Source organism: Canis lupus, chromosome 15, assembly GCF_011100685.1.
Source record: "Canis lupus familiaris isolate Mischka breed German Shepherd chromosome 15, alternate assembly UU_Cfam_GSD_1.0, whole genome shotgun sequence".
Classification (NCBI taxonomy): domain Eukaryota; kingdom Metazoa; phylum Chordata; class Mammalia; order Carnivora; family Canidae; genus Canis; species Canis lupus.
This window is the reverse complement of record NC_049236.1, coordinates 12,476,461-12,500,731: the sequence shown is the minus strand read 5'-3', so window position 1 is coordinate 12,500,731 and position 24,271 is coordinate 12,476,461. Positions and strand designations below refer to the sequence as shown.

At 51.1% G+C, this 24,271-nt stretch overlaps 1 protein-coding gene and 2 long non-coding RNA genes across 18 annotated transcripts in view; 2 read left to right on the top strand and 1 right to left on the bottom strand.

The window, feature by feature from the left end:
• AGBL4 (ATP/GTP binding protein like 4) overlaps window positions 1-24,271 on the bottom strand; it is a 1,422,311-nt gene that overhangs the window by 19,797 nt on the left and 1,378,243 nt on the right. Inside the window, exon 14 of one of the 15 annotated variants that reach the window (XM_038558094.1) lies at window positions 21,283-21,643. The exons of the other annotated variants lie outside the window; for them this stretch is intronic. Within the exon in view, the coding sequence (XP_038414022.1) occupies window positions 21,621-21,643 (23 nt within the window). The 3' untranslated portion in view covers window positions 21,283-21,620. Of the gene's footprint in view, window positions 1-21,282; window positions 21,644-24,271 lie in introns of those variants that run through there. 15 annotated transcript variants of the gene reach the window in all.
• On the top strand, window positions 638-9,306 carry LOC119868279. Its single transcript, XR_005370242.1, has 3 exons — window positions 638-805; window positions 1,524-2,699; window positions 8,752-9,306. It is a non-coding gene; the product is annotated as an uncharacterized LOC119868279 (long non-coding RNA).
• Window positions 15,966-20,805, top strand: LOC111098972. Of its 2 annotated transcripts, none has more exons than XR_005370240.1 (3): window positions 15,966-16,115; window positions 16,780-16,935; window positions 20,569-20,805. It is a non-coding gene; the product is annotated as an uncharacterized LOC111098972 (long non-coding RNA). The 2 variants fall into 2 exon arrangements; XR_005370241.1 differs by having other exon boundaries at window positions 19,141-20,805.

Here is a 24,271-nt window from a genome sequence, read left to right as displayed (position 1 = left end):
GTACAGCCAGGACATGTGACCCTGGTCCATAAATAAGACAGAGAGGGGCCCCGTGAGCCCAGGCAACCTCGGGGTAGGGTGAAAGCTGAGGCTGCAGACAGATCAGCTTTGAATGCCCAATTAAGGAATTTAAACCTGTATTCTGCAAGCAATAAAAAATATTTGATGTATCTATGGTTGTGTCAATCATTTGTCGACTCAATATATATTTATTGATCATCTGCTATGTTCCGGCCCTCTGGAAGGCTCAGGGTTACTGTGGTAAATAAACAACAACAACGACAAAATAAAACAAAAAAATAAAACCAAGACAGTGGTTCTTAAGTCTAGAAGTGGAGATAGATAACAAAGGAATAAAAACCCACATAAATATGTAATTGTGATTTTACTAGTGTAGGATGACAATGCACAGGGTCTGGAAGAGAGGGTGATGGGGTGCTTCACAACAAGGCCTCTGATCGGGGGTGTGGGCCGGCTTCCCCGAGGAGGGGACATGTGAACTGAGAGTGGACAAAAGAGCGCAGCACCTATGAAGAAGGAAGGGCAGTGGGAAGGGTCCTTGGGTGGGAGATAGGGTCTGAAGGAGGGTGGTGTGGAGGGACAGGCAAGGGCGAGATCACATGAAGCCTTATTCTGGGTCACCTGAAGGAGTCTGGGTTTTCTGAGTGAATGGCAAGCTGAAGAATTTTAAGCAGGAAAATGAGACAGTCTGATTTATAATTTTAAAAGGTCACTGCTGTGCTAAAAATAAGGAAGCAAGAGTCGAAGCAGGCAGATGGGCCAGGAGACTCCTGCAGTGGTCCAGGTGAGAGATGGGGCTGGGGCAGGTGGGGGAGGTCTGGACCAGGACGGAGGGGGCAGAGATGGGAAGATATGCCTTGGGGAGGAACTGGCAGGTTGGCAGTGGGGCCTGAGGGGAGGAAGGCGTGAGGGCAGCCTCCCATGCCTGTAGCCTGGGCAGCTGGGCGGATGGAGTGCCCCGATGGGGGCGGTGCAGAAGCTGGGGCTGGTGGCATAGGTTCAGGGGACAGACCAGGAGTTCACTTTGAGCTGGCGATGCTGATGAGACACTAAGCGTCTAGGTCCTGAATCAGAACTGGGGAAAGAATCAGGTCATGGAGATGGTTTCTGGACAACCAGCCATTTGGGAGTAGTCACGCTGCAGGCCCTGCCGACTGTCCGGTGCGTCCCACTCTGCCCAGCTCCCCACCCCTTGCTCCTGCTCCCAGGGAAGACCCAGTTGCGAGTGTCCAAGGCCTCCCGGCGAGGGGCAGTGGCTGCGGGACCCTCCGTTCTCCTGCCTCCTGGGATCCGAGGGCGCTGAATGAGCACCTACGTGGGGATTCCAGAGACCAACCTGGTTTCAATCAGTAGCTTCCGTGTGACCTTGGCCATTTCCCTTCTCTGGGCCTAGTTTCTCTGTGGGTAAAGAAGTATAGTCTCTCACGTCCTTTCCAGCATTAACATGGTGTGTTCAAGGCTATAAGCTCGTGAAAAATCCCGTCCCCATTGTTTCGTTCAAGGAATGTTTCCTGAGAACCTACTATGCACCGAGTAGCTTGAGGGCCCTGGGATTCACGGCAAACGAGACCCCCAAAGATCCCTGTCGTCCTGGAGCTTCTGTTGGAGTTTGGGAGACAAACCGTCCATGTAACAAACACATCTGCAAGTTCCCGACGATGCCAGAACGTGAAAGTGCTAAGTGCTCAGGCGCAGGGATAAAGACGGAGTCAGGGGCACCTTGCGGCCCAAGTAGAGCGGCCTGGGAGGCCTGGCGGGAAGGTGGGGGTTAGCTGTGCCTGCAGGGGTGAAGGAGCCAGCGGGCGCCCACCAGGGGATCCCCCTCCTCTGAGCCGCAAGCCCCGGCCGGCCGTGCCACTGTTGGCTCTGCCGAGCCCAGCCCAATCCCACTACTGGAGCTCACAGTTAACCTGGGGAGGAGCTCCCCCGCGGGAGTCAGAGGCACCCCCTTGTTGGCGTGCAGCAGCTGCCCCGGGAGGGTCCTCCCACCTCCCTGAGCAGGCCCAGGCGGCACCCATCACACGCGTCCTCCTGCGGCCTGAGCCCTGCCCTCTCCATCCTGCTCGTCCCTGCAGCCAGCTCCACGCTGCTCCCTGCCTGCGGCTCTTCCAGAACCACCAGAGGCCCCGGGCTGCCCTGAGGCCGAGTCCGGTGCCAAGTCTCCCTCCCTCTCTCCTCACGCCCTGTGCTTCGGGCAGCTCGGATCCCCGCGCCCCCCCCCCCCACCGCAGATGTCAACCTGCCAGGGACTGGTCCAGGGAGGCACCTCAAGAACCGGCACAACGAGGAGGGAAGCCCACCCGCTCATTCATTCGTTCACTCGTTCATTTGTCTATTTATTGTCTTTGACCTGCCAGATGCCGTTCTGGGAGCCGGGACGCAGGGAGAAAACGCAGCCCCGGTCCTCATGGGGATCTTTCCCTGCTCTCATCCTGCTTCCAAAAAAGAAAATGTAACTCCTACTTGCTCCCTGTTCCAAAACCGCAGCCTGGAAGTATGTGTGCTCGTACTCCCGCCTCTGCCAGCAGCGGAGGATCATCATTAAAGGGGAAAGACGACGGCGCCGCTGGAACATTAAGGGGCACCTGTCGGGAGCCTCCAGGTGAAGCCAGAAGAACAAGGCAACAGGGAAATAGCTCTTGTCCCTGCCCCCTGCAGCCGTCCCCGCGGTGAGACAGGTGCGCGGCCACACAGGCTCCATCTCTGAAGTGCAGCGTGGGGGCTGCGGAGGTCACGGCAGAGAGAGTGACAGGGAGGGAGGACGCAAGGGAGGACGCGACGGAGGACGACACAGAGAGGCAGCAGGGCCGGAGACCCAGAGGGAAAGAAGCCAGGGGCCAGGAAGACGCAAGAGGAACAGTCAGGATGCAACAGAAAGATCGGGAAGGAAGATCATCTCGGGGGCTGAGAGCGACTGGACCCTGAAAAGTGGAGGGAAAGGGAGCGAGGACGAGAGACAGAGTAGGAGGCAACAGCAGAGGGAGAGAGCAAGCGAGCAGTGCAGCCGCGGGGGGGGGGGGGGGGGGGGCAGGAGGAGAAACAGCAGGTGGGACAGAAAGACCAACACAAGCAGAGAGGAGACAGCGACAGCGACAGTGGGAGGCCTGGGACGGAGCCGGGACACAGGGGGACAGGCAGGGCTCCCCTGGCACCGAGATGCCACGGGGAAGGTGGGAATCCAGGAGGGGAGGTGGGCGCATACCCAGGCCCCGGGGCCGCTGTGTCCCCAGGCTCCCAGCTCGTCTGCAGCTGCGCAGCCCCCCCAACTCGGGAGCTTAAAACAACATGCATCTACCGTCCCGCAGGTCTGGGCCCAGAAATCTGAAGTCTGTCTCACTGGGGCGCAGACAGGGCGTCAGGGGCCCCCCTCCCCGTGGAGGCCTCTCCCTGCTTCCTTGGGCTGCGGCCTTGGCTTCTGACGCCACCACTCTGGGGTCTGCCTCCCCCCACACTGCATCCGTCCCCCTCCTTCTGTGTGCGGCCAACCTCCCTCTGTCCCCCCCCCCCCCCCCCCCCCCCCCCCCCCGCTTCTGTGTAGGCTCCAAGCCCAGGGCGGGGCTGGAACTCACGACCCTGCAATCTAGACCTGAGTTGAGATCAAGAGGGGGAGCCCCCCAGGGCTCCAGCTCCCTCCTAGAAGGCTGCGTGCGGGGCCCAGCCCTGGAGCCCAAGACAAGCTCCTGCCTCAAGAGCCGTGGCAATCCCATCTACAGAGGCCTCATCTCCACATAGGCGACACTGATGGGATCCAGGGGTTAGGATCTAGACATGTTTGGGGTCATTACCCAGCCTCCGGCGTGCGTCCACAACTCCTCCGGGTGCCGAAGGGCGGGGGATGAAGGTGCGCCCACGGGTGGGCAGTGCAGCTCTGGCTGGGTGCTGGGCACCTTGCAGGGTGCTCAACCCCCACCTCCCCCACCTGACCCCCAGGGCCTTCTGCACAGCAGCAGGTGCGTTCACCGGATTTGGATCCAGACATGTCCAACCCCAGTCTTTTTTTTACTGACATAATTTGCTGCCTCTCAGGGGCAGGAGATACCCGTACAGGGCCGCATGCTGCTTATTTTGCCTCCTAAACGTGTTGTGGATGTGGCCTTCCTCCTCTCGCTCTACCATCCATCCCCTTACTTCAGATCCTCTCTCTTATCTGAACTATTGCTTCAGCCTAATTGGCCTTCTTGACTTCAGTTTCCCTCCTTTTGCACTGAGAGCGATGTTCTCATAATTGCTAACCTTGTCGCTTCCTGACTTAAAACCTTACACCGATTCTCTGTCACCTGTAGGGTAAGATCTAAACTTTTAAATGTGGCATTCAGGGCCTTGCATAAGCTAGTCTAAGCCTGTCCCCTGACACTGCACCCCATCCTGCATCTGTTTAGATGTGGGGTTTAGAGTCCCAAAAGCATGGATTTTTTTTTTTTAAAAGCATGGATTTTAATATTGGCTCCTACACGTTTAGGGCAAGCTGCGTTAACATCTCTGTGCCTCAGTTTTCGCATCTGCTACCTATCTCAAAGGACTCTCGTGTGGATCAGAAATCATGGATCCTGAGCCCCTAGCACAGTGCAGGCAGGTGGTAACTCTCTATTATTATTATTACTGTGTATGAATCTGTCGTTTCCAACAAAGCACGAGCTCCTCAAGGACAATGGTGTGTCACATTCAGATTTCTTTCCAGAGCCATTTAACACACGTTAGGTCTATCACAGAAGCAAGAAAAAGACAATGAACCAAAAAACAGGATAAAGTGGGAGAGAGAAAAAGAGGGACAGAGAGACGCACAGAGAGAGAGAGTGAGAGATGGAGAAATTGTTTTTAGAATTATCTGGATTTTCAGGGGTAAGGTCTTGCAGGTTTCCTACAGTTTTCTCTGTAAAATTGGCTAGAGGGTGAGCTGAAATGGTCTCTAGTTCTGATCTGGTCCTCACTCTCTCTCTGCCCCATCCTAGGAGAAGAGGCTACCGTTTCTGGCCACCCAGGTCAGAGCAGGCCTTCTCAGGCCTGAGGCAGTACCCATCACTCTGACTGGGTATCTGGAAGAGAAATCAAGCTGGAAGCTGGCTGGGCTAGAACGGATGCAGATCCGACCTTAGGAATAATGTGCCTGAGTCTGGACAGGATGGCCTTGGGGGACTTTTGAACTTCAGACCACGCTGGGCAGGTTGTCATTTATTATTTGTTATTCATTCAACAGATGCTTATCAAGCACCTCCTATGTGTTGAGCCAGGTAATAGGTTTATAGGCTACACTGGGGGGCTAAACACAACAGGCATGGTCCTGCCTTAAGCTGCTCCCGGTCCAGGCACTATAGACATTAGGGCTGGATGACTGTGTAAGGAGAAGAATGGCTCCTCCTCTGCTAAGATGGGCCTAGAAGCAACTACAAACAGAATGGTGGGCCATTCAGCGGCTGAGAATCGCAGGCCAGTCTTTAGGCTGGAAAGCAAAAGTAATAATTGAAACTAGCTTAGAATTGAAGAGGCTCACTAAAGGGACAGGATATGGTCTTTAAAAGAAGGCCACTCCGGGAATCCCTGGGTGGCTTAGCGGTTTAGTGCTCGCCTTTGGCCCAGGCCGTGATCCTGGAGACCTGGGATCGAGTCCCACATCAGGCTCCCTGCAAGGAGCCTGCTTCTTCCTCTGCCTGTGTCTCTGCCTCTCTCTCAAACTGTGTCTCTCATGAATAAATAAATAAAATCTTTAAAAAAAAAAAAAAAAAAAGAAGGCCACTCCCTTGTTCCTTGTGTCTTCATTCTGATTTGGCCCGGAATTTGAAGCACTTACATGGATTAATAAAATGAGCAATATCTTGGGAGTCAAGAGACCCATATTTGAATGTCAGCTTTTACCAAACTGCCGGACGACCTGGGCTAAGTCACTCACCCCGCCCCGGGCTTCCTTGTCCCCATTTGTATCATCAGGAGGAGTTGGGCTTCTTCCACGGTTTCACCAAGGGATGGCTACACTATAGTCAAACTCCACTATAACACCTTATTCTCGGCTACCTCCTTACATTTAATCCTCATTTGGGGACATTTTTGTTCCATCTTAAGCAAAATAGAAATGATCCCATCCCTTAAATTCTACTCTTTAGGGCTCCACTGGCTCTAACATTTTATGATTTTCTTTCCTGCCCTTGTGTTATTTTGAACTTGAAATAACAAGTTGTTGTCTTGAACTTGAAACTCAGGGGGTAGAACTTATGTTTAGGATCATTTACTATCTTTCAGGCACTGTGCTATTTATTATGCACAAAAAGGGCAGATTTTATTATTCCCATGTTCCAGGTTAGTAAACCGAGGTTCAGAGAAGTCCCGTGTCTAACATTGCTCAACTAACAGTTGAAGGTTAAGACTCAAACTCAGGTCTGTCCAACTGCAAGGCCTGAGGTTACTGGGAATTATGATCATGCTATAATTATTATCTTAACTGTCTTAAAATGACTGTGTTCCTTTTTTTAAAAATAAATTTTATGTATTTATTCATGAGAGACACAGAGAGAGAGAGAGGCAGAGACACAGGCAGAGGGAGAAGCAGGCTCCACGCAGGGAGCCTGATGTGGGACTCGATCCTAGGTCTCCAGGATCATGCCCTGGGCTGAAGGCGGCGCTAAACCGCTGAGCCACCGGGGCTGCCCCGACTGTGTTCCTTTATTCAATATTTATTCCCTGCTGTGTCAGGCTCTGGGCCAGATGCTACGGACTTGGAGATGAAAAGTCAACCTCTGTCCTGAGCAGCCCTCACAGAAGACAGGTAGATAAAAACTGCAGTGCAGGGCAATGACTACTATGGCAGAGGGAAGCAGGGGCACAGAAAATAAGTTTTGACATTGGAGGGACCCCAGAGGACTTCTTAGAGGAGGTAACACCTGCGCCAAACAGGGTGGGGTCTTTTATTTGAGATAAATGTGCTTTAAGTAATTGCAGTCAACAAATAATTAAGAATTTCCTATGTACTAGGTATTTTTCTAGATGCTGAGATACACCTTGCTCATGGAGCTCACATCCCAGTAGGGGAGACAATGAACAAACACATGGAGGATGAGGTTGGAATCTGAGGGACTTGACCAAAGTCAAGAGTAGGAGCTGACCAGGCACAGAGGGGATGATGGCGTTCATGGAAAGGGATCCCTGGCCAGAGGCAGAGGCATGTGCAAGCTGAGGCGTGCTGATCCCCTCAAAGGTGGGAAGACATTTGGCGTGGCTGGAATACCTTCTACAAGACGAAGAAGGAAGCAAGAGAAATACACAAAGACAGGTCATGAGCGCCTCGTGTGAGGTAATGAACGTGAACTTTATGCCGCAGGTGATAAGGAGGCATGGCAAGGTTGTAAGGGAGGCAGAGAGAACGTTAGATTTGGCTTCATCGTGATCATTCCTGTGGCCCTGGTAGAGGATGGTTTGGAAGGGACCAGGACTGGAGGCAGGGAGGACAGCTCTAGTCTAGGGAGGATGGGGAAGGCCTGCGCTGGGACACTAAGAGTGGGGCAAGAAGGAGGAGACAGAACTAGAAATACTGGTCGTGTGAAATGGACGCGAGCCGGGGGGCTGGATGCAGGGTTCTGGCCGCCTCAAGGGTAGACGTCAGGTTCCTGCGTTGGGGAGTAGGTGGCGGTGCCCGCAGTGATCCTGGATGTGAAGTCGGACTACGGCTCCCCTAGACTCCAGGGAGTTCTTTGTTCCCTGGAATCCCTCTATGGCACTCTCCTCAGTAGGAGGGTCGCCTAATTTTATTTTGCTGCACGTTTGTGTCACACGACTCCTATGGTTCCTACGACGAAGCTCCGCCGTGATGTCCAGTTACTGGCATTTCCTCGCATCTCGCGTTCTTTGGGAGACATGTCGGTTCCTTGTCAGGCACAGCTGAGGGGGGCCACTGACAGGATGGCTAAGGAGCTGGGCTTGAGCTCCCCATGAGACTGACACATATATCCAGTTTTTTTTTAGGATAGGATATGTTTTCTTAGGAACTTTCCTATCCTCACTATTCCACACCGCTGTCTGCCTGTCGGCCCGTCTGCTTCCCTCCCTCCCTCTGGCCAACACTCATCAGATCTGTCCGGTGTCAGGATATAAAACATGCCTGTTCCACGTCTCGTTCGATCCTGCCCTATTCTAATAACAACGGGACAGCCGAGTCCTGCTGCGACCCGCGTTGTGGGGGATCCCTTGAGGGCGGGCTTCCTAGGCCCGCTGTGGGCCGCGCACTCTCCCTCTGCGGGGCCGGCCTTGGGCTTCCCGGCCTCCGGGAACGTCCGCCCCTTCTTCAGCCCCCAGCCCAGCTCCCGCTCCTTCAAGAAAGCCTTCGTGAGCCCCTGGACAAGTCAGGGGCTGCCGTCATACCCCTCCCAGCACCCCGGGGCCCCCGCATGGGCCTCTCCTGTCTGTAACCTCATGTGTCTCTGTGGTTTTGGTAAATAACCGCCTCTTCCACAAGGCCACCAAGTTCCGTGGTTGCAAAAACTGTGTCGCTTCATTCACCGTGAGGTCCCCCGTGTCTGGCGGTGTACGGCACATTTGGTGCTCAGCTAATATTTTGCTGCTCATGGTAGGAAATCGGAGGGAAACCCGGTGTCTGAGGACTTCACTGGGAGGAGGAACGGAGGTCAGGTCCTGGAGACTGTGGGAAGAGAAATGCTGAGCTATGGGGGTTAGCGCAAGGCAGGGTGAGAGCAAGCGTCACCAACTTCAGCAGGTAAAGTGGACTTGTTCTTCCCCTGTCACTTCTAGGGAAGCAGGAAAAGTCCAGAATGAGGGTCCCTGGAAGAGGACTGTCTGATGAAGAGGAGAAGGAGACTCCAGCACCACGTGATTGATCATTTCCAAGGAGCCTACGTAAAGCCCAAGATGAAGAGATGGAAATGTTTCATGGAGAGAACTATGATCCTGGGGTCTAGGGGTCCTGTTCCTTCCACAGCTAGCTGGGTATAGGCAGAGGGTGAACCCCATTGAGAACTAGTGGCCTCCAGGGACATGTGCTCCTCTTAAGCCAAACCCTCTCAGAACATCGCCCCGGGAAGTCAGAGCAGGGAGCCTCGGGCCTGGGTCTGGAGGGGACCTGAAGGAGCAGGGCCTGGGAGCCAGTGGGCAGAGCTGCGTGTCCGACCTGCGCCGGCTGGGACCGGACCATTACACCCCGAATCTCCGCTCCTCTTTGCCTCTGTCTCTTCCCAGCTAGACTGTGAGCTCCTGGAGGGCAGGGCCTGCATCCTCCCCATCCTCGGTTCCCCACAGCTTAATAGGACTCCCCCGTTTTCCTACCTTGCTTGTGGGAAGAATAAATAAATGAATGGATATAAAACCGTAGGCTTTGGATGGATTCCAAATGGATTCCCGGGTGGCTCAGCGGTTTAGCACCTGCTTTCGGCCCAGGGCGTGATCCCGGGGTCCTGGGATCGAGTCCCACATCGAGCTCCCTGCCGGGAGCCTGCTTCTCCCTCTGCCTCTCTCTCTCTTTCTGTCTCTCTCTCATGAATAAATAAATAAAATCTTTAAATAAACAAAACAAAACAAAAACTGTAGGCAAGCAGCTCACCCTCTGATCCTAAATGTCCTTCTCTGTGAAGCGGGAATGACAATAGCTCCTAACTAGAGCACTGTGAGGATTGAATGACCTAATGAACACGAAACCACCGGGGAGGGACTCTTGCATAAAGTAGATGCTCAAAAATACTTTATCTTCTCTTTTGCCTTTAACCACATCTCCTGGCTTTAAGTACTCCCTGAAGTTTGCTGACCTTCACTTATTCTAGGTTGAACTTTACAGTGTATCAAAGAGCTAGAGGATCCTAAAACATCTCAGCAGGAGGGTACCAACAGCAGACATCTGTCTGGTTTTGTTTTCCTGCTCTTAATCGATTCCCCTTTCCCAACACCCCATTTTTCCATATTGAACCCCCAGTGTCAGTCCCTGTGGCTCAGAGGAACTGGCCCCAACCAGATGGTGCAGGAGGATAGAGTCGGGGCCTGTGAGAGAGGGAATCACCCGTAACCCTGAGAGGATGGGATGTCCACCAGGAGCTGCATTTTCCTCCCACTGGGGGAGAGCCTGCAGAGAACGGGGTCATCACTCAGGGAGCAGCTTGAGACCAAGTCCTGATGACACTGTCTCCAGATCCAGGCATGCTTAAAACCAGTGCTCCGTTAGACTTGACTTCAGACTTTAACTTTTTACTTAAGACTGTTCAAATTGGTTTTTCTATCACTGGCAACCCAAGAAATTCGAGTAAAAAGACCCTGGAGTTCACCTCGTCAAACCTCCTAATTTTACAGATGAAGAGATTTGCAAAATCACATGGTCAGTTTTTATACGCGACCAATTTTCCAAATCCATATATTGCCACACTTCCTTTACCCAGTACCGCCGACCAGAACAGGAACAGGCTGTCCTTCTCCCTGAATAGGGTCAGAGAACATTGACTTTGGTCACAGAACACCGAATCTTTCTCCAACAGAAAGAATTTCCTATTTCAAATCCTCGGGAGCCAGTTTTGTTTTGCGTTACAATGTTTTTATCCCCCGAGCAGCGAGCAGCGCTGCCGATGGCCGTCCTTTCCCTTCTACACAGCGTCATGGGCAGCAATTAATTCTGATCACAAAGAGACAGCAGGGACGGATGGAGCATTAATTGGACGGAGCAGTCAGCATCTCCCTTAGCCCACAGTGGGTACCTGCATGCGGGCATATGGGGGCAGGCTCACGCACTCACGCGTGCACACACACGCTCACTCCCACCCCCACCCCCCTACCCCAACCAACCAGGGCACAGGAGAGGGCCCAGCATAGCACGCTGGCTGGTCAGCATGGCGTAGTATTAAAAAATCAAGGACTGTGGAGTCACAAAGATTCCATCACCAACCAGTGGCTTAAAATTGGCCTCCTCATTTGTAAAACAAGGATGCACAGACCTACTTCAAAGTGGTTCAGAGAATTAAATAAGAATATTGTATGTAAAGTGCTTTTCACTGGTATGTAGCAGGAGCTCAGTGAGTGTTAGTTTTCTTTCCTTCCACATCAAACACCTTTTATAGCAGGTAGAGAATAAAGGCCAACGTGACCTGCAAGTTTAGATCGTTGGTTGCTCTGGACTGGGCCTAGCAAACTTGATAGTCTCCCCCAGACCTCCCCTTAATCCTATATCACTGCCCTCCCCCTCCTCCCCAACACACACACACACACACACACACACACACACACACAATTGCTACATGTGCATGCACATACAATACACTCCCTCCTGCCTCCTCCCCCTCCAGGATGGCAAACTCTGGGAGGGCGGCTCGGTATCCTTACTGCCCCTCACAGCCCCCAGCATACAGGAGGCACTACACGGACATTTGTTAAATAATTACTGACACAGCCTGTGCCTTTGCTCATGCTCTCTCTCCACCTTAGCCTCAGTCCAGTCATTCTTCAAGGCTTAGCATGGACCCCACCACATTCTTCACAAAATTTTTGAAATTGGTTCCTGGGAGCAACTCTCTTCTCCTTTGAACTCCATTCCTCTTTCATGATACCTGCAGTGTTCTCACTGTGATGTAAGGTATATGTGGTGTCCTTGCTTCCCTATCTCCTCAAGGTTCTTCTCTCCATCATTGAATCAACTCGAGCCAGTGGATGCCAGGCACCATGGATGCTGAGAGGCATCCAACTTGGTCTGTGTCTTGAGATGTTCAGGTTCAGACTAGTCCTTAAGCACAGCAACTGTGTCTGACTCATTTTTTTCTATCCCCCAGGCCTTGAGCCATGGTGATCCTTAAATATGTGATAATGGCAATGGGTGACCCAGGAGAGAACATTTGGGCCAGGACATCAGTGGGTCTTATGAGGATACCAAAGGCCAACGAACTTCCTAAGGTTGGGCCCGGATTCTGCTAGGCTTTCTGAGGGAAAGGGTTCAGTACTACCGAGAGAGATCTGGAGGTAATGAGCCATGTCCCTAGACCATGTCACACAGGATGCACTCAAATCCAAATCCCCGAATCAGCTGAGATCTGGTACCCAGGGATGTTGATTTAGCCGAAGCTCTGGCCTGGGGTCAGGCCCACTTTTGCCACCAGGTTTCACAGTGATGCTGAACAGGTCATTACCCCTTTTGGGTATCAGTTAAGCCACCTCAATTTTAGGCAGCCAACGATTGTGAATACCTACTATGTTCCTTGTCCTGGAGACACAGATATAAATCAGAAATGATTAGCTCCTTTCAGAGCTCACTGTCTAGCAGGAACTATGAAAAGGAACATCAAAGAGATGTTGTAACATCTCATATTGTATAGTTCTTTGTTTTTAAAATGTGAAGAAAGCTCCTCATTGCCTGTAGGATAAATTGTCAATCTCCTACACCCGGCACCTCTTGTGATGTGGCCCCCACCCACCTATGTAGTCTCTCCCCAATACTGATCCCATGCCCTGGCCACACTCTAGCACCAGGTACTCCCAATGCTCCATTGTCATTTGTGCCTTTGCCCGTGTGATGTCCTTGCAAAACTCTCTTCCTGTTAAATTTCTGATGATCCTTTAATACAAAGTCGAAGTATGAGGTATGCACAGAAGGAGCATCACATCTGTAAATTGGAAATGATTTTAAATATTATGGTTTTAAGAAAGCTTGCTTACTTCCTTCTTTCCTTCGATTTTCCTCCCTTCCTTCCTTCCTTCCTTCTTCCTTCCTTCCTTCCTTCCTTCCTTCCTTCCTTCCTTCCTTCCTTCCTTCCTTCTTCTTTCCTTGCTTCCCTTAAAGGGGCAGTTTAGATTAGATTAGATAGATTCCAACACTTTTAAGATGCAGTAATCACTCATAATCTTTGTACTATGTCTTTGGAACTCATGATCAATCTGTCCAAGCTGTGCCCCTCATGGTGTTTGAAAACATCCCAAGGAGCAATTAACTAGATTGTAGGCTGTGGGCTTGGCTTCCCAAAGAAATTTCCTTCCATTGGTGAGTGAGATGGCAAGTCTACCACACCCAGCCTTTTCTTCTCTAGATTCCTGTTCCTGCCCTTGATTATAGTTTTCTCCCTTAAACAATGCTGTAAGAGATCATTTAGGTCTCTAATTCAGAGCAGTGAGTTCATCCACAGCTCTGGGCTTTCAGGCCCTTGTGGAATGTCTTCCTCTTTTCCTCTTGGTGAATGTTTAATCACCCTTGTAAACCTAGCTCAAAGTCTGTCCTGTTTAGGAAGTCTTCCCAGATTCCTCAAGACTGAATTTAGTTGCTTACTTGATCTGCTCTCTGTGTCCCCACAGAATCCTGGACCTACTTTCCTTCAGCTTTAATCACACTGTTTTATAATCCAAACCAGATTAAGAGACAGGTTAGGCATTTGAGGTACCAGGCATGTGTGAGAGGATGCTAAAACATCAATGAAAATATAGCAAGTTGAAGAAAATTATGTTGATCAGAACTGTTCACAAATATGTAGTTGGAGGAAAATCTGAGATCCATGGGTGAGGTAACTTTTGCTCAAATCATCAAGCTGGAAAATGGTCCAACTGGAATTTGAATCTGACTCCAAAATCAGTGCTTGTATTGGTTATTCACTCAATCATATGTGTTAGATGCTGACTGTGTGTCAGGCACTGTGTTCGGCATCGGGATGCAAAATTTCAAACAGGGCAGATAATGGCAGAGCAGAGTCAAATTCCTTATGCTGGTCTCTGAACTCATGATCTGAGACCCTTCTGTCCCGCTGCGTGATTTCACCACTAGGAAGCTCCATAGCCAGCTTCTCAGCCTCTCCCTCTCCCCAGGAGCACACAAGGCACTTCCTCAGAACCAGCCCTTCCCCTGCCCCAAAATCTTTGGCTGTGCCCACTGTGGAAAGAAAGCCAAGGCTGCTGCCAAATTCATTAATAATTTTGGCTTTCTGGAGGAAGGAATTGGATTGCTTTGCTCTTCAAATATCAAAACATCCAATTAACACAGCTAATTAGCATCACTAGCAGCAGTCAAAAGAATGGCAATTTAGATGCAGGATTTCAAAGGTTTCCTAGTTGTAGGCCAAGGCAACCCATCACTTGCTAATGACAAGAGTTCCTTGCTTAGGCAATTCTATAGCAGCCATCAATTAGCCTAGCCACCGGGCAGAGACTGGCCCCATCCCTGGGTCATTTGTCTAATCAGAACTGGGGATAGAGAGAAAGAGAATTGGGAAGAGGAGAGAGAGGGAGGGAAAAAAAATGAGCTAGGAAAAAAGGGAAGCACGGAGAGGGAGAGATACTGAGAGAAGCAACACACAAAGACATAGAAATTCTCAGAGATAAAGAGAGACAGACACTGTGTGTGTGAGAGAGACAAACAAGAAGTCTTATAAATAGGGATCATATAGGCACAGAGAAACAGAAATAAGCTTCTTAAATATAGAAAAGATATGACAAAAAACTTCTGGCCACCAGTAGCTTTGGGAAAGTGGCTGATCTCTGGGCTCTAAAACCAGGCTGACCTGTGCTGTGAGAGCAAATGAGAAGTTGGCAAAGTTCGGCTGCTATGGTGAGGCCCGAGAGATGAGAGATGGGAAGACCCCACCCAAGCTCTTCTCGTCCCGCCACCCCCACCATGCCCCACCTCACACTGAAGATTGGCTTTTCATGAGATTGGCTTCTGTTTGGAAGGTGGGGTATGAGGTCAGCGTTCCTCCATTTCTGGGCTTTCTCCTGGAAACCTCATGGGCTCGACAGCCAGGCCTGTGATCAATCGGAAGCACTGCTGTCTCCCTCCAGGAAGGAAACCAGTGGATCTCTCACTGAGTTCACCCCAGACCTGACTTTCAAGTCCTTCTTCCTCTCTACTGCACCACCTCTGCCCTGGTTCAGGCCTTATGGTCACGCTTCTAGATGGTCTCAATGGCCTCTGGTCTCTCCTTGCTGCTGTCTGGGCCATTCTTGTCACTGTTGCCAGAGTGATATTTCTAGGACATGGGTAGGACTGTGTTTCTCTCTGACTGAAACTTCTTTTGAATGGTTTCCATACTTTCTCTAGGTCAAGCCCTAGCCCGTTAAACACAGTATTCAAGGCTCCTTCTGGGCGCTGGCTCCTGCCATCTCCTTGTAGCCTCTCCTGACCCACCTCTCTCACCCCCGCTACACTCACACTCCAACTGCTGGAGATGACGTGGGAGCCTGGAGACTCCACCCTGCCTTTACCTCTCGGCTCTGTCTCATCCTCTCTGGGCACCGCAATGCCTATCTGATCCCTGCTCCTGCTCTTACCTTTCTCTTTGTTCACACACATCTGCTGCCTATAAATGTGTTCTTTTTACCGCCTCACCTCTTACCTGTCAGGTAAGAAATATGTGCAACGACAGCTGTGAAACAATAGGAGCAGTGGCAAATTGGACAGCAAATGCCACACTCAAAACCCCTCAAACTCAACATTCAATCAACCAACCAACCAACTCACCAGCCAGCAAACATTCTTCTGGCCAAACCCACCATCTGCAGAAAAAAATCAGCCGTGGGCCACCAGTTGGTGAGGCCCCATCTGTAACCTAGACTGGGAGCTTAGCTCGCCCCCTCAGCCCTCCACGCTCAGACTCCACTTCCATCTCTGGCCACCTCCTTGCCTTGGGTTTCCTTGTGCGCGGGGCTATTTGAACAGCCTGCGCTGCCTCCTTCCTTTGGGGCCCTGCAGAGGTGTTAACTGTGTGTAAATAGTTGCAAAAAAAACACTCACATTTACAGTGATGAGGCCAATCCAAGCATCCGCCTGGCCCAGGCAGGATGTTATTAATCAGCATTTTAATGAAGCCTAATTACAGCAGATGATGCCTCCCACCAGGTAAGACAATGGTTACAGATGGGAGCAAACCAGGAAATCGCTGCCCTCTCCTGGGTTCACCCCACCCTAGCATGGAGGGTTAACTGGGAAGGGCTGGCCTGCTTGTAGGGACGAGAGTCCAGCAGAGGGCCCTGCGAGCAGTGACTCCTCTCCCAGTGCCAACAGAAACAGTCTGGACAGTGGGTGGAGCTGGGCCTCTAGCTCGGGATGGCTTCTGGCAAGTGATCATCGTCTCTCTGAGGTCTCTCTGGCTGGCATTCTGTTTTCCCAGATATGGCTACGTGTCCGTTTCCAGCACCTGTTCCTGAGTCAGGCCTTGGTAAGGCATGGGAGTCTTCCAAAAATGACCTTTGTTTCCTCAACTCTTGGTTTTTTTCTCTTTGCCCCTCCATTTATTCCTCTTTTCTCCTTACGACGCTGGAGCGTCGAGGGCCCCTCCCAAGGCCACAGCCCAGCGCGGTTCAGTGGCTCAGAGCCCTGGCTGTGGAGTCACACGGTGAGAATCCAGACTCTGAGGCCAGATGGACTCAGCTGTGTGACCCTGGACAGGTACTTTCAATGACCTCATCGGTCTAATGAGAGCAGTAACCAGTCCTATCTTCTCCACATGGTTCTTTAGGGAAACACCTAGGGCAATGCCTGCTGCCTAACCCAGTCTGTTTCTTAATTCTTTGTCTTCCCTGAGAAGTCAGTAGGTGGGAGAAACACTTGGCCCCTGCCAGTTGTTTCTCTAGTACTTGGGGAATGAAGTATGGACCCTGCAGTGCTCCCAAAATCATACTGAGAGGAAGGGCCCACTAGTCCAGGGTAAACTAAGCTGACTCCCCTTCTCTACCTCCTCCCATATACACCATCTGTTCTCCTATTAATAGTCAATTCCTCATGCTATTTTCTTGCCCAAGAACCTTCTCTGGCTCCCCATTGCCTATAAGCTAAAACATCAAATTAGTACTATGGCACTCAAGGCTATTATCTGGTTCTAGAAGATTTTGCCGGCTTTACTTCCTGGGCCTCCCTTGTATGAACTCGCCATTCCAGATGGGACAGTTCCTTAACATGCTGGGTTCCTATACCACTGAGGCTTGCTTTACTCATGAGGATCCACTCTCCAGAGGCCTTCTCTGCATCACCACCAGACTGTAAGTTCCTCCATCAGACTGTGATAGTGGATGCTATTTTGTTTTATTTCATTTTAAATCTCAGTATTAGGGGCACCCGGGAGGCTCAGTCAGTTAAGTGTCTGCCTTTGACTCCGTTCAAGATCCCTGGGTCCTGGGATTGAGCCCCACATAGGCTCCCTGCTTGGCAGGAAGCCTGCTTCTCCCTCTTTCCCCCCCACTCATGCTCTCTCTCTCTTTCTCTCTCAAAATGAATTAAAAAAAATCTAAATCTCAGTATTAACGGAGCTAGGCACAATGAAGACTCTCAATAAAATGTGTTAAATTGGACTACATGCCACCCCTTCAAATTCTTTGTTTTTAGAGTCAATAGCTCCCCGTGTGTACTGTGCTGTAGTCCGGGCCAAGATCTGAACCAACAGACCTGGGGGCAAGGTCGAGCTCTGCCACTGTGACCACCTATCCTACATATCAGCTTGGCTGGGACATGATGACCACTTAAGTGGTCTAAACATGATTCCAGATGTTTCTGTGAAGGATCTGGAATTTTGAAAGAGATTACCACTTAACTTGGTGAACTTTGAGTGAAGCAGATTATTCTCCATAATGTTGGTGGGCTTCATCCAATCAACTGGAGGCCTGAGTAGAACAAGAGACTGCCCTCTCTTGAGCAAGAGTGAATTCTGCAGCAGACAGCCTTCAGGTCTGAACGTTTTTTTTGTTTTGTTTTGTTTTTAAAGATTTTATTTGTTTATTCATGAGAGATACACACAGAGAGAAACAGAGACCCAGGCAAAGGGAGAAGCAGGCTCCACGCAGGGAGCCGGATGCGGGACTTGATCCCAGGACCCCAGCATCACACCCTGAGCCGTAAGGCAGACGCCTAACCACTGAGTAACCCAGGTGTCCAGGTCTGAACTGTTAAGTCTGCTCTTCCCTGGGTCTCCAGCCTGCTGGCCTACCCTGCAGATTTTGGACTTGCCAGCCTCCATAAGCACCCCAGCCAATTCCTTAAAATAAATCCTTCTCTCTCTATAAATCCTATTGGTTCTGTTTCTCTGGAGAAGCCTGACTTATACAACCACGTTGTGCATTTCTGTCAGGCAATTTGACCTCACTGAGCCTTTGTTTTCTAAGCTGTAAAATGAGGATAATTGTTCCTCCTTCACAGAACTGCTGTGATGATTTGTTGTGACCCTGTATATGTGAAAGCCCTGGAAACCGTGAGCACCTTACTAAATCTTATTAGGAGACTCACCACTTCCAGGAAGGTGTCCCCACCTGTTCCAGCCCTCCTTACACGCAGACATTCCTGTGCTCTGAGAGCAGTCTGGGCCCATACCACGCTGACTAAGTCCTTTCTTTTACCATCTAAGTGCATGTGAGGCCCGGCACTGGAGGGAGACAGAACGCGTGGGGACAGGGACCCAGTGGAGGCTTGTCTGGGGCAGCTCTCAAAGCTAAAGCAGAGGCTGCTATAAAGGATTCAGACATGATGCTGCAGTCGGTTGGGTTCTGAATTTAAATGCAGCCCATTGCTCTTTGTCTTGACAAGGTAATAAAAAAATCCTCCGATGGTATATTATGGATGCAAAGGTGCAATACTGGCTTTCTGCTCTCTGCTCACCGTCTGAAGGAAGGAAGACATGTCTGGGGCCTAAAGGGGACAGACCTCGTTGGGAGGGAAACAGCAGATAGTGCATCCTCAGCAGCACAGGCAGGGCCTGGACCCCTCATGCTAAGCCAGTGCTTCTCGATCTTTCATGCTGAGGCTCACAGAGAAGATGCTATTTGTTTGCACAGTGAAGGGGGAAGGGAGGGGCTGCTTTCTGCTGGAGGTTACTGGGCCCAGTGCCTTCCACTCCAGCCTTGAGCGGCTGTGCACAGGCTGAGGTATCAGTACCTTCTGGGGGGTAGGAATCTCTGTGATACGCTTCCCCCCTCAGCTGGGAGCACGGAAGATGCTCCGGTCCTCGTGGCACACACCTCATGGAATCCTCGGCTGGGAAGTCGTATTTGGCCCCTCACGCTCCACTGGGGCTTGTGGTTGCTAGCTCTCTTGGTGGGTCGAGAATCCTGACAATCTGATCATGATCACTCAGAATGACCAGCACGTACCTTCCACAGTAGGGCACCCAAAGCCAGGCCCTCACACTCTGTGCAGTCCCATCTCTAAGCACTCCCTCCCCTAATGATTTTATCTATTTTTCATTCTTTGTCTCCCAGGTATGCATGTGACGGGTTTGACTGATCCAGGATAAACTTGGCCAGAAGGGAGGGCTCCAGGCTGCGTTGGCTGCAGGCTGGTTCCCCGTGTGCATCCTAGGGCTGGGCTGAGGTGCCGGTGTCTCTCCTGGCGGCTGGCTGCAATAGCCAGGGTCAAGCCCAACTGCGTGGGCGTGTGGAAGACCTCTGTCCAAGTCAGTTTTGTTAGCGTCACCTTCACCAAGGCGAGTCACCCAGATACACCCAACATCAGTGAGGGGAGAAAGAATATTCCATCTGCTGTCATTCCCAGCATTGAAGCTCTAGACTTTTCTAGCTCCTCACCCAGCATTTGTGTCATGTCATGTCTCTGGGCTTTGGTCTAGAATGTCTGTTAATTGTAACATCTGCACGTCAACTTTTCCATCAGATTGTACCTTGGAATGCAGGGGCCTCACTTGGTCCGTTTCTATGTCCCCAGCCTCCCAGTATGGGACCTGACACAGAAGGAGTGCTCAGAAACTCCTTGTTAAACAATGAGTAAATAATTGAATAAATGAATGGCCAATGTCTGGGCCCTTTGGGTTTGTATATGCTCACTTGCCTCCCTGCCTGGACCCATTGGGATATAGTTCAAAGCCTTGTGTCTAGGTTCCAGTAGATCTAAGACACACTGAAAAGGGTCAAATACCCTTAACTCATCATCTGTACTTATAGTTGCAATTTGAGTTCATACCATACCTAGGACATCAGAGATTCCTTAGTTCAACTGCCCCCTTGGGTGCAGAAGCAATGTCTATTCATCTTTGATCTCCAGGGCCCAACACGGGACCTGTTACAGAGCGGGTGCTTGGTAAGTATTTGTTTTTCCATCAATCTCTCTAACACTTCTATAAATATGAAAATGAAAGCCCAGAGAGGGAACATGAAGTTCCTGGGTCACACAGGAAGTTTCTGGATGTCTGGATTCCAGCCTGGCTCCCCTGATTCCCAGGAGGTCAGAACCCAATGGATAGAATCTGGCCAAACCCACCATCTGCAGAAGAGAATCATCCATGGGCCACCAGTTGGTGAGGCTCCTCCGGTTTCTTAACACAGACCTAAGGTTATATGAAGTAGGACTTTACTTATTCCAAATTTGTCTCAGATCATTGACAGATCCAACTTTAAAGCCACGAAGGCAAAAGGCAATTGCTGTGGCTGCAGCAGAGCTGGCTTTGGAGGCTGAGAGACCTGACTTGGGGAATTAGCAGAAGCACTTGCTGACTACATGACCTTGCATAAATTCCCTGCTTGCTCTGAGCACCAGTCTCCTCCCCCTACTTCCTGCACCAAGGGGACCACAATGCCTACCTTTCAGGGTTGTAGTAGAGACCTCTGCTAATGTGCATTTACCTAGAACATATTAATCATCGGTGGCCACTCACTTACAATGACTTTGTGTTTCAGACTGTGCTTCAGAGCTGGCCCGCAAGCACCAGCCGTCACCTCTGGAGATGGTTTGCCCTTACAAAGACTCCCAGTCTCGATGCCCTGCCACCCTGGTATTTTAACATTCACAGTGCCACCGCTTGCTGTGAACAGCCACTGACCATAAAGTTTGACATTTTGAAGATTAAAGTGCTTTGAATTAGTCATGCACATGTGATGTCATTGTTCCTTCTTGTCCTGCTCTGGAATCTAAAAATGACTTTCAGCAGAGCCCAGTAACTTTCCCTCAACAATTACTCTCCAGCGCGGAGGTATGCAAGGAGTTTAGGCCAAGTGAAAACTCTCCATCACTCAGAAGAGAGCCAGACCAGAGGAGAGACAGCATGAGTCAGCATCCTTGGAGAGAGGGTCTGCTGTGCCAGGCGTGGTGCTGTGCTGCCTCTCTGAGGAGCAGAGGGGGCTGGAGGGCTGGGGAGGAGTGGGGAGGGGTGACGGGACAGGCCAAATCTCCAGCAGTCGGGCTAGGAGCACAGGAGCAGGGCATGTGCTGTGGGAAGTCAGGGCTCGAGGTCAGAGGCTGGCTCTGCCCTGCACAAGCTGTGTGACCCCAGGTGAGTTAATACCTTGAGCCAACAATTTCTCACTTGCAAGACAGGAAGGATAGCTCCTTCATAGGGTTGCTGTGAGAACTGAATAAGCTAATAAAATACTTAGCGCAATGCCTACCACGTGGTAGGCAAACTGTAGATGTTTTCCTTCATTGAAGAGCTTTCCAACTTTCTAAGACTCAGCTATCTCCTCATGCTTTACCCTCTGTGCGTTCCCAGAATCCCAGAGACACCCACTTGCACAAATTAATACTGAAATGCTTGGCCGAAGGCAAGGGAGTTTGGGATTTTCCAGTCTGCCCTCACTGCAAACAAGTAGGGGCAGACTCAAGCCACAGTTTTCTTGTGAGAGAACTCAAAGGAAGAATCTCTTTTGCCTTAAAACTAGTCTTCTGGTTTTAGGGGTGGTGTGGATGATTCTCCACCCAGACAGCAGACTCTCCATCTGAGTAGATTCTCCATCTACGCAGCAGACCCCTGATCTACTGGGATCACCGTAAAGGATCACACAGAATTGTTACGTGTGATAATAGCTTCCATCTCTTACTAGGAACCAGTCAGGGTGTTCAGTACTTACATACATTTGCATTTAACCTCACACAAACCGTGGGGAGTTGGTGGTTTATCTCTTTTCTCCAGGTGAGGATCTGAGGTCCCTAGAGGTGAAGGAACTTGCCCAAAGTTACACACGGCTCAGAAATGCCATAGTGAGGATTTGAAGTCAGCTGTGCATGATTGCAGAGAATGTGGGCTCCTAAGGCCCGAACCACTCCAGCTCGAATGCCTACGGTCCTGGCCCTTGCCCAAGTCTGGGCCTGTTGGCTGGCTTCCCCATAACTGGATCGAGGGACCCTCCATTCCCCAAGGCTGGTGTGGAGGATGCAGCCTGTGTTAGTGGAGCCAGCTGGACCTCAGACAGTGGCGGGCTTGGAACATATTTCGGGACTGTGCCCTTGGCCTTCCTTGGGCAGCACCCCAATCTATGGTGCTTTATCGTGGCAGGTGCCTCGGTTGCAAAGAGCACAAATGGTGAAGAAATAAGCAAGCCAGTTGGCAGAGCTAGCCCGTGGACGCACACACCAGGACGTCGTGTGAGGCCTGGGAGGTGACTCCTTCCTCACTACAGGCCTTCCCCATAGGAGGCACTGGGAAGAGAGACTCTCCGCTTGACATTCTTACACCTTCCCGTGTCCCTAGCTCCGTTCAATGCCCCGGTCACGCACTTGGTCAAGAGGGGAGGCAGGAGGCAGGAGACAGAAACAGTGATCCCTGAAAGACAGCTTTTTCAAGGTGAAGGTCAAATCCCCACTTTTCTGAAAAGCTCAATAAATGGTATTCAAATCTGAATCTGAATGGAGTTCCGAGGAGAAGGGAACAAGGAGGGAGAGAGGGGACAGAGGCCTGGAGAAGCCAAGACAGGACGAACAGGAAGGACTGGCTGCGAGTGGGGCTGCTGGCAGCCCGGAGGGGGCTTGGGGGGTTCGCGGCCCGCCCTGCTCAGCCACTGGCTCAGCCCTATGCACCTGTTCAAGATCCTGTGAGCTGAAAACACTGGACTGGGATGTGGCTTTGCGTGCCGAGCATTTCCACTATTTGCCACTGTTGGCCTTAAGAGAGGAAGGGAGCTAAGCAGGAAGACGGAGAGAGAAGGGAAAAGCAAGAGAGAGGAGAGGAGGGGCTGGAGGGGGAGGCAGGAAGGGGGTGTCCCGGACTGTGTCTGTGCCTGCCTGAGAGTCAGAGAGACAGATGAAAAGACAAAGAGGAAAAAAAAAAAAAAAAGAAAAAAAAAAAAGGAGGCTGTGAGACAGGGAAGAAGGAAATGAGTGGAGAGGAGGGATGTCCATGTGGGAGAGAAACTGGGGACTGGGGGAGTGAAGGGATGTGCTGCTCGTCCCAACCCAGGTCCCCAGAGCTCCAATCGCAGCCCAGACAAAGGACTTGGTGGCCTCCCAGTCCTTGCGGGGAGGAAGCTAGACTCTCCCAGGCCGCCATGCACCCTGGGGGCCAGGAGAGGGCACTTGAACCTCATGCAACAGCGGCAGAGCTGCAGCTGGTGGGCCGCGGGGCAGGCTGCAAGGGGCAGAGAGCCGGGAGGAGGGCTGCCTCTGGCTCAGGCCTCAGGCCCTGGGTGACCGGCACCTGCACCTGCACCTGCACCTGCACCTGCACCTGTCCCGCGGAGCCAGGACCCGTGCACATGCCCCTGGACACGGGGCGGCATGAATTGGTTTGGGTCTCCCCGGCTGCCCCCACACCAGCCGGGCACCTGCTTCCTGCCTCCCCCCTGCCCGACCCTATCCCAGATTTCTGTCCTGTGGAGCAGCACGCCTCCAGCTTCCCCCCACCGCCTCCCTCTTCCCGCCCACCCAGAATCACCCCTTCCATGAGTACACGCAGACTCATCTCCAAAACCAGGCCGTGTACACTCTGCCATTTGATCGACGCAGCCATCCGCAAAGGTGGGCACAGCAGGGAGAACGGGAAACTGAGGCACAGAGACGGAATGTCAATGCTGTGCCATCACACGGAAACAAATAAAAATCACTGTACTTTCCAGCCCTTATGGCCCATGATGAGAACCCAAGTGTGTTAACTGTTTACTGTGACAGGTCTCTTCAGTGTTGGCATCACCAAAGACCTAGCTTTGTCCCGGGCTGTCTCGGCCTCAGTCACACACCCGGCCTACAGACCGGTCCCTGCCTGGTCATTAATGACTTTGTTCGGGGAAAGAGTTTTGCATTATGCACATGAGTACAAAGAATGGAGTCTGAGTCCACGGGGATGGCTGAGAACTCCAAACACTTTTAAGAGGATTGCTGTTTAAGAATCTTAGAAATCCCTTAAGAATCTTAAGAACCCTTCAAGGGAGGTTCCATCAAGTCTCCAGTCTGCACTGATTTCATCCTTTCCTGATGGCCCAGAAATTTATTACTTAGATTTCACCCAATTCGGTACTTGACTAGTAACAGTAATAATAAAGCTATCATTTATTGAGTGCCTACCACGTTCCAGGTAATCTGGGCACCTGAGATTTTTTTTTTTTTTTTATGTTTCCATCTACTTGGAACACTCCTGTGAGGTAAGTTTCATAATCATTATTGTTATAAAAGGGC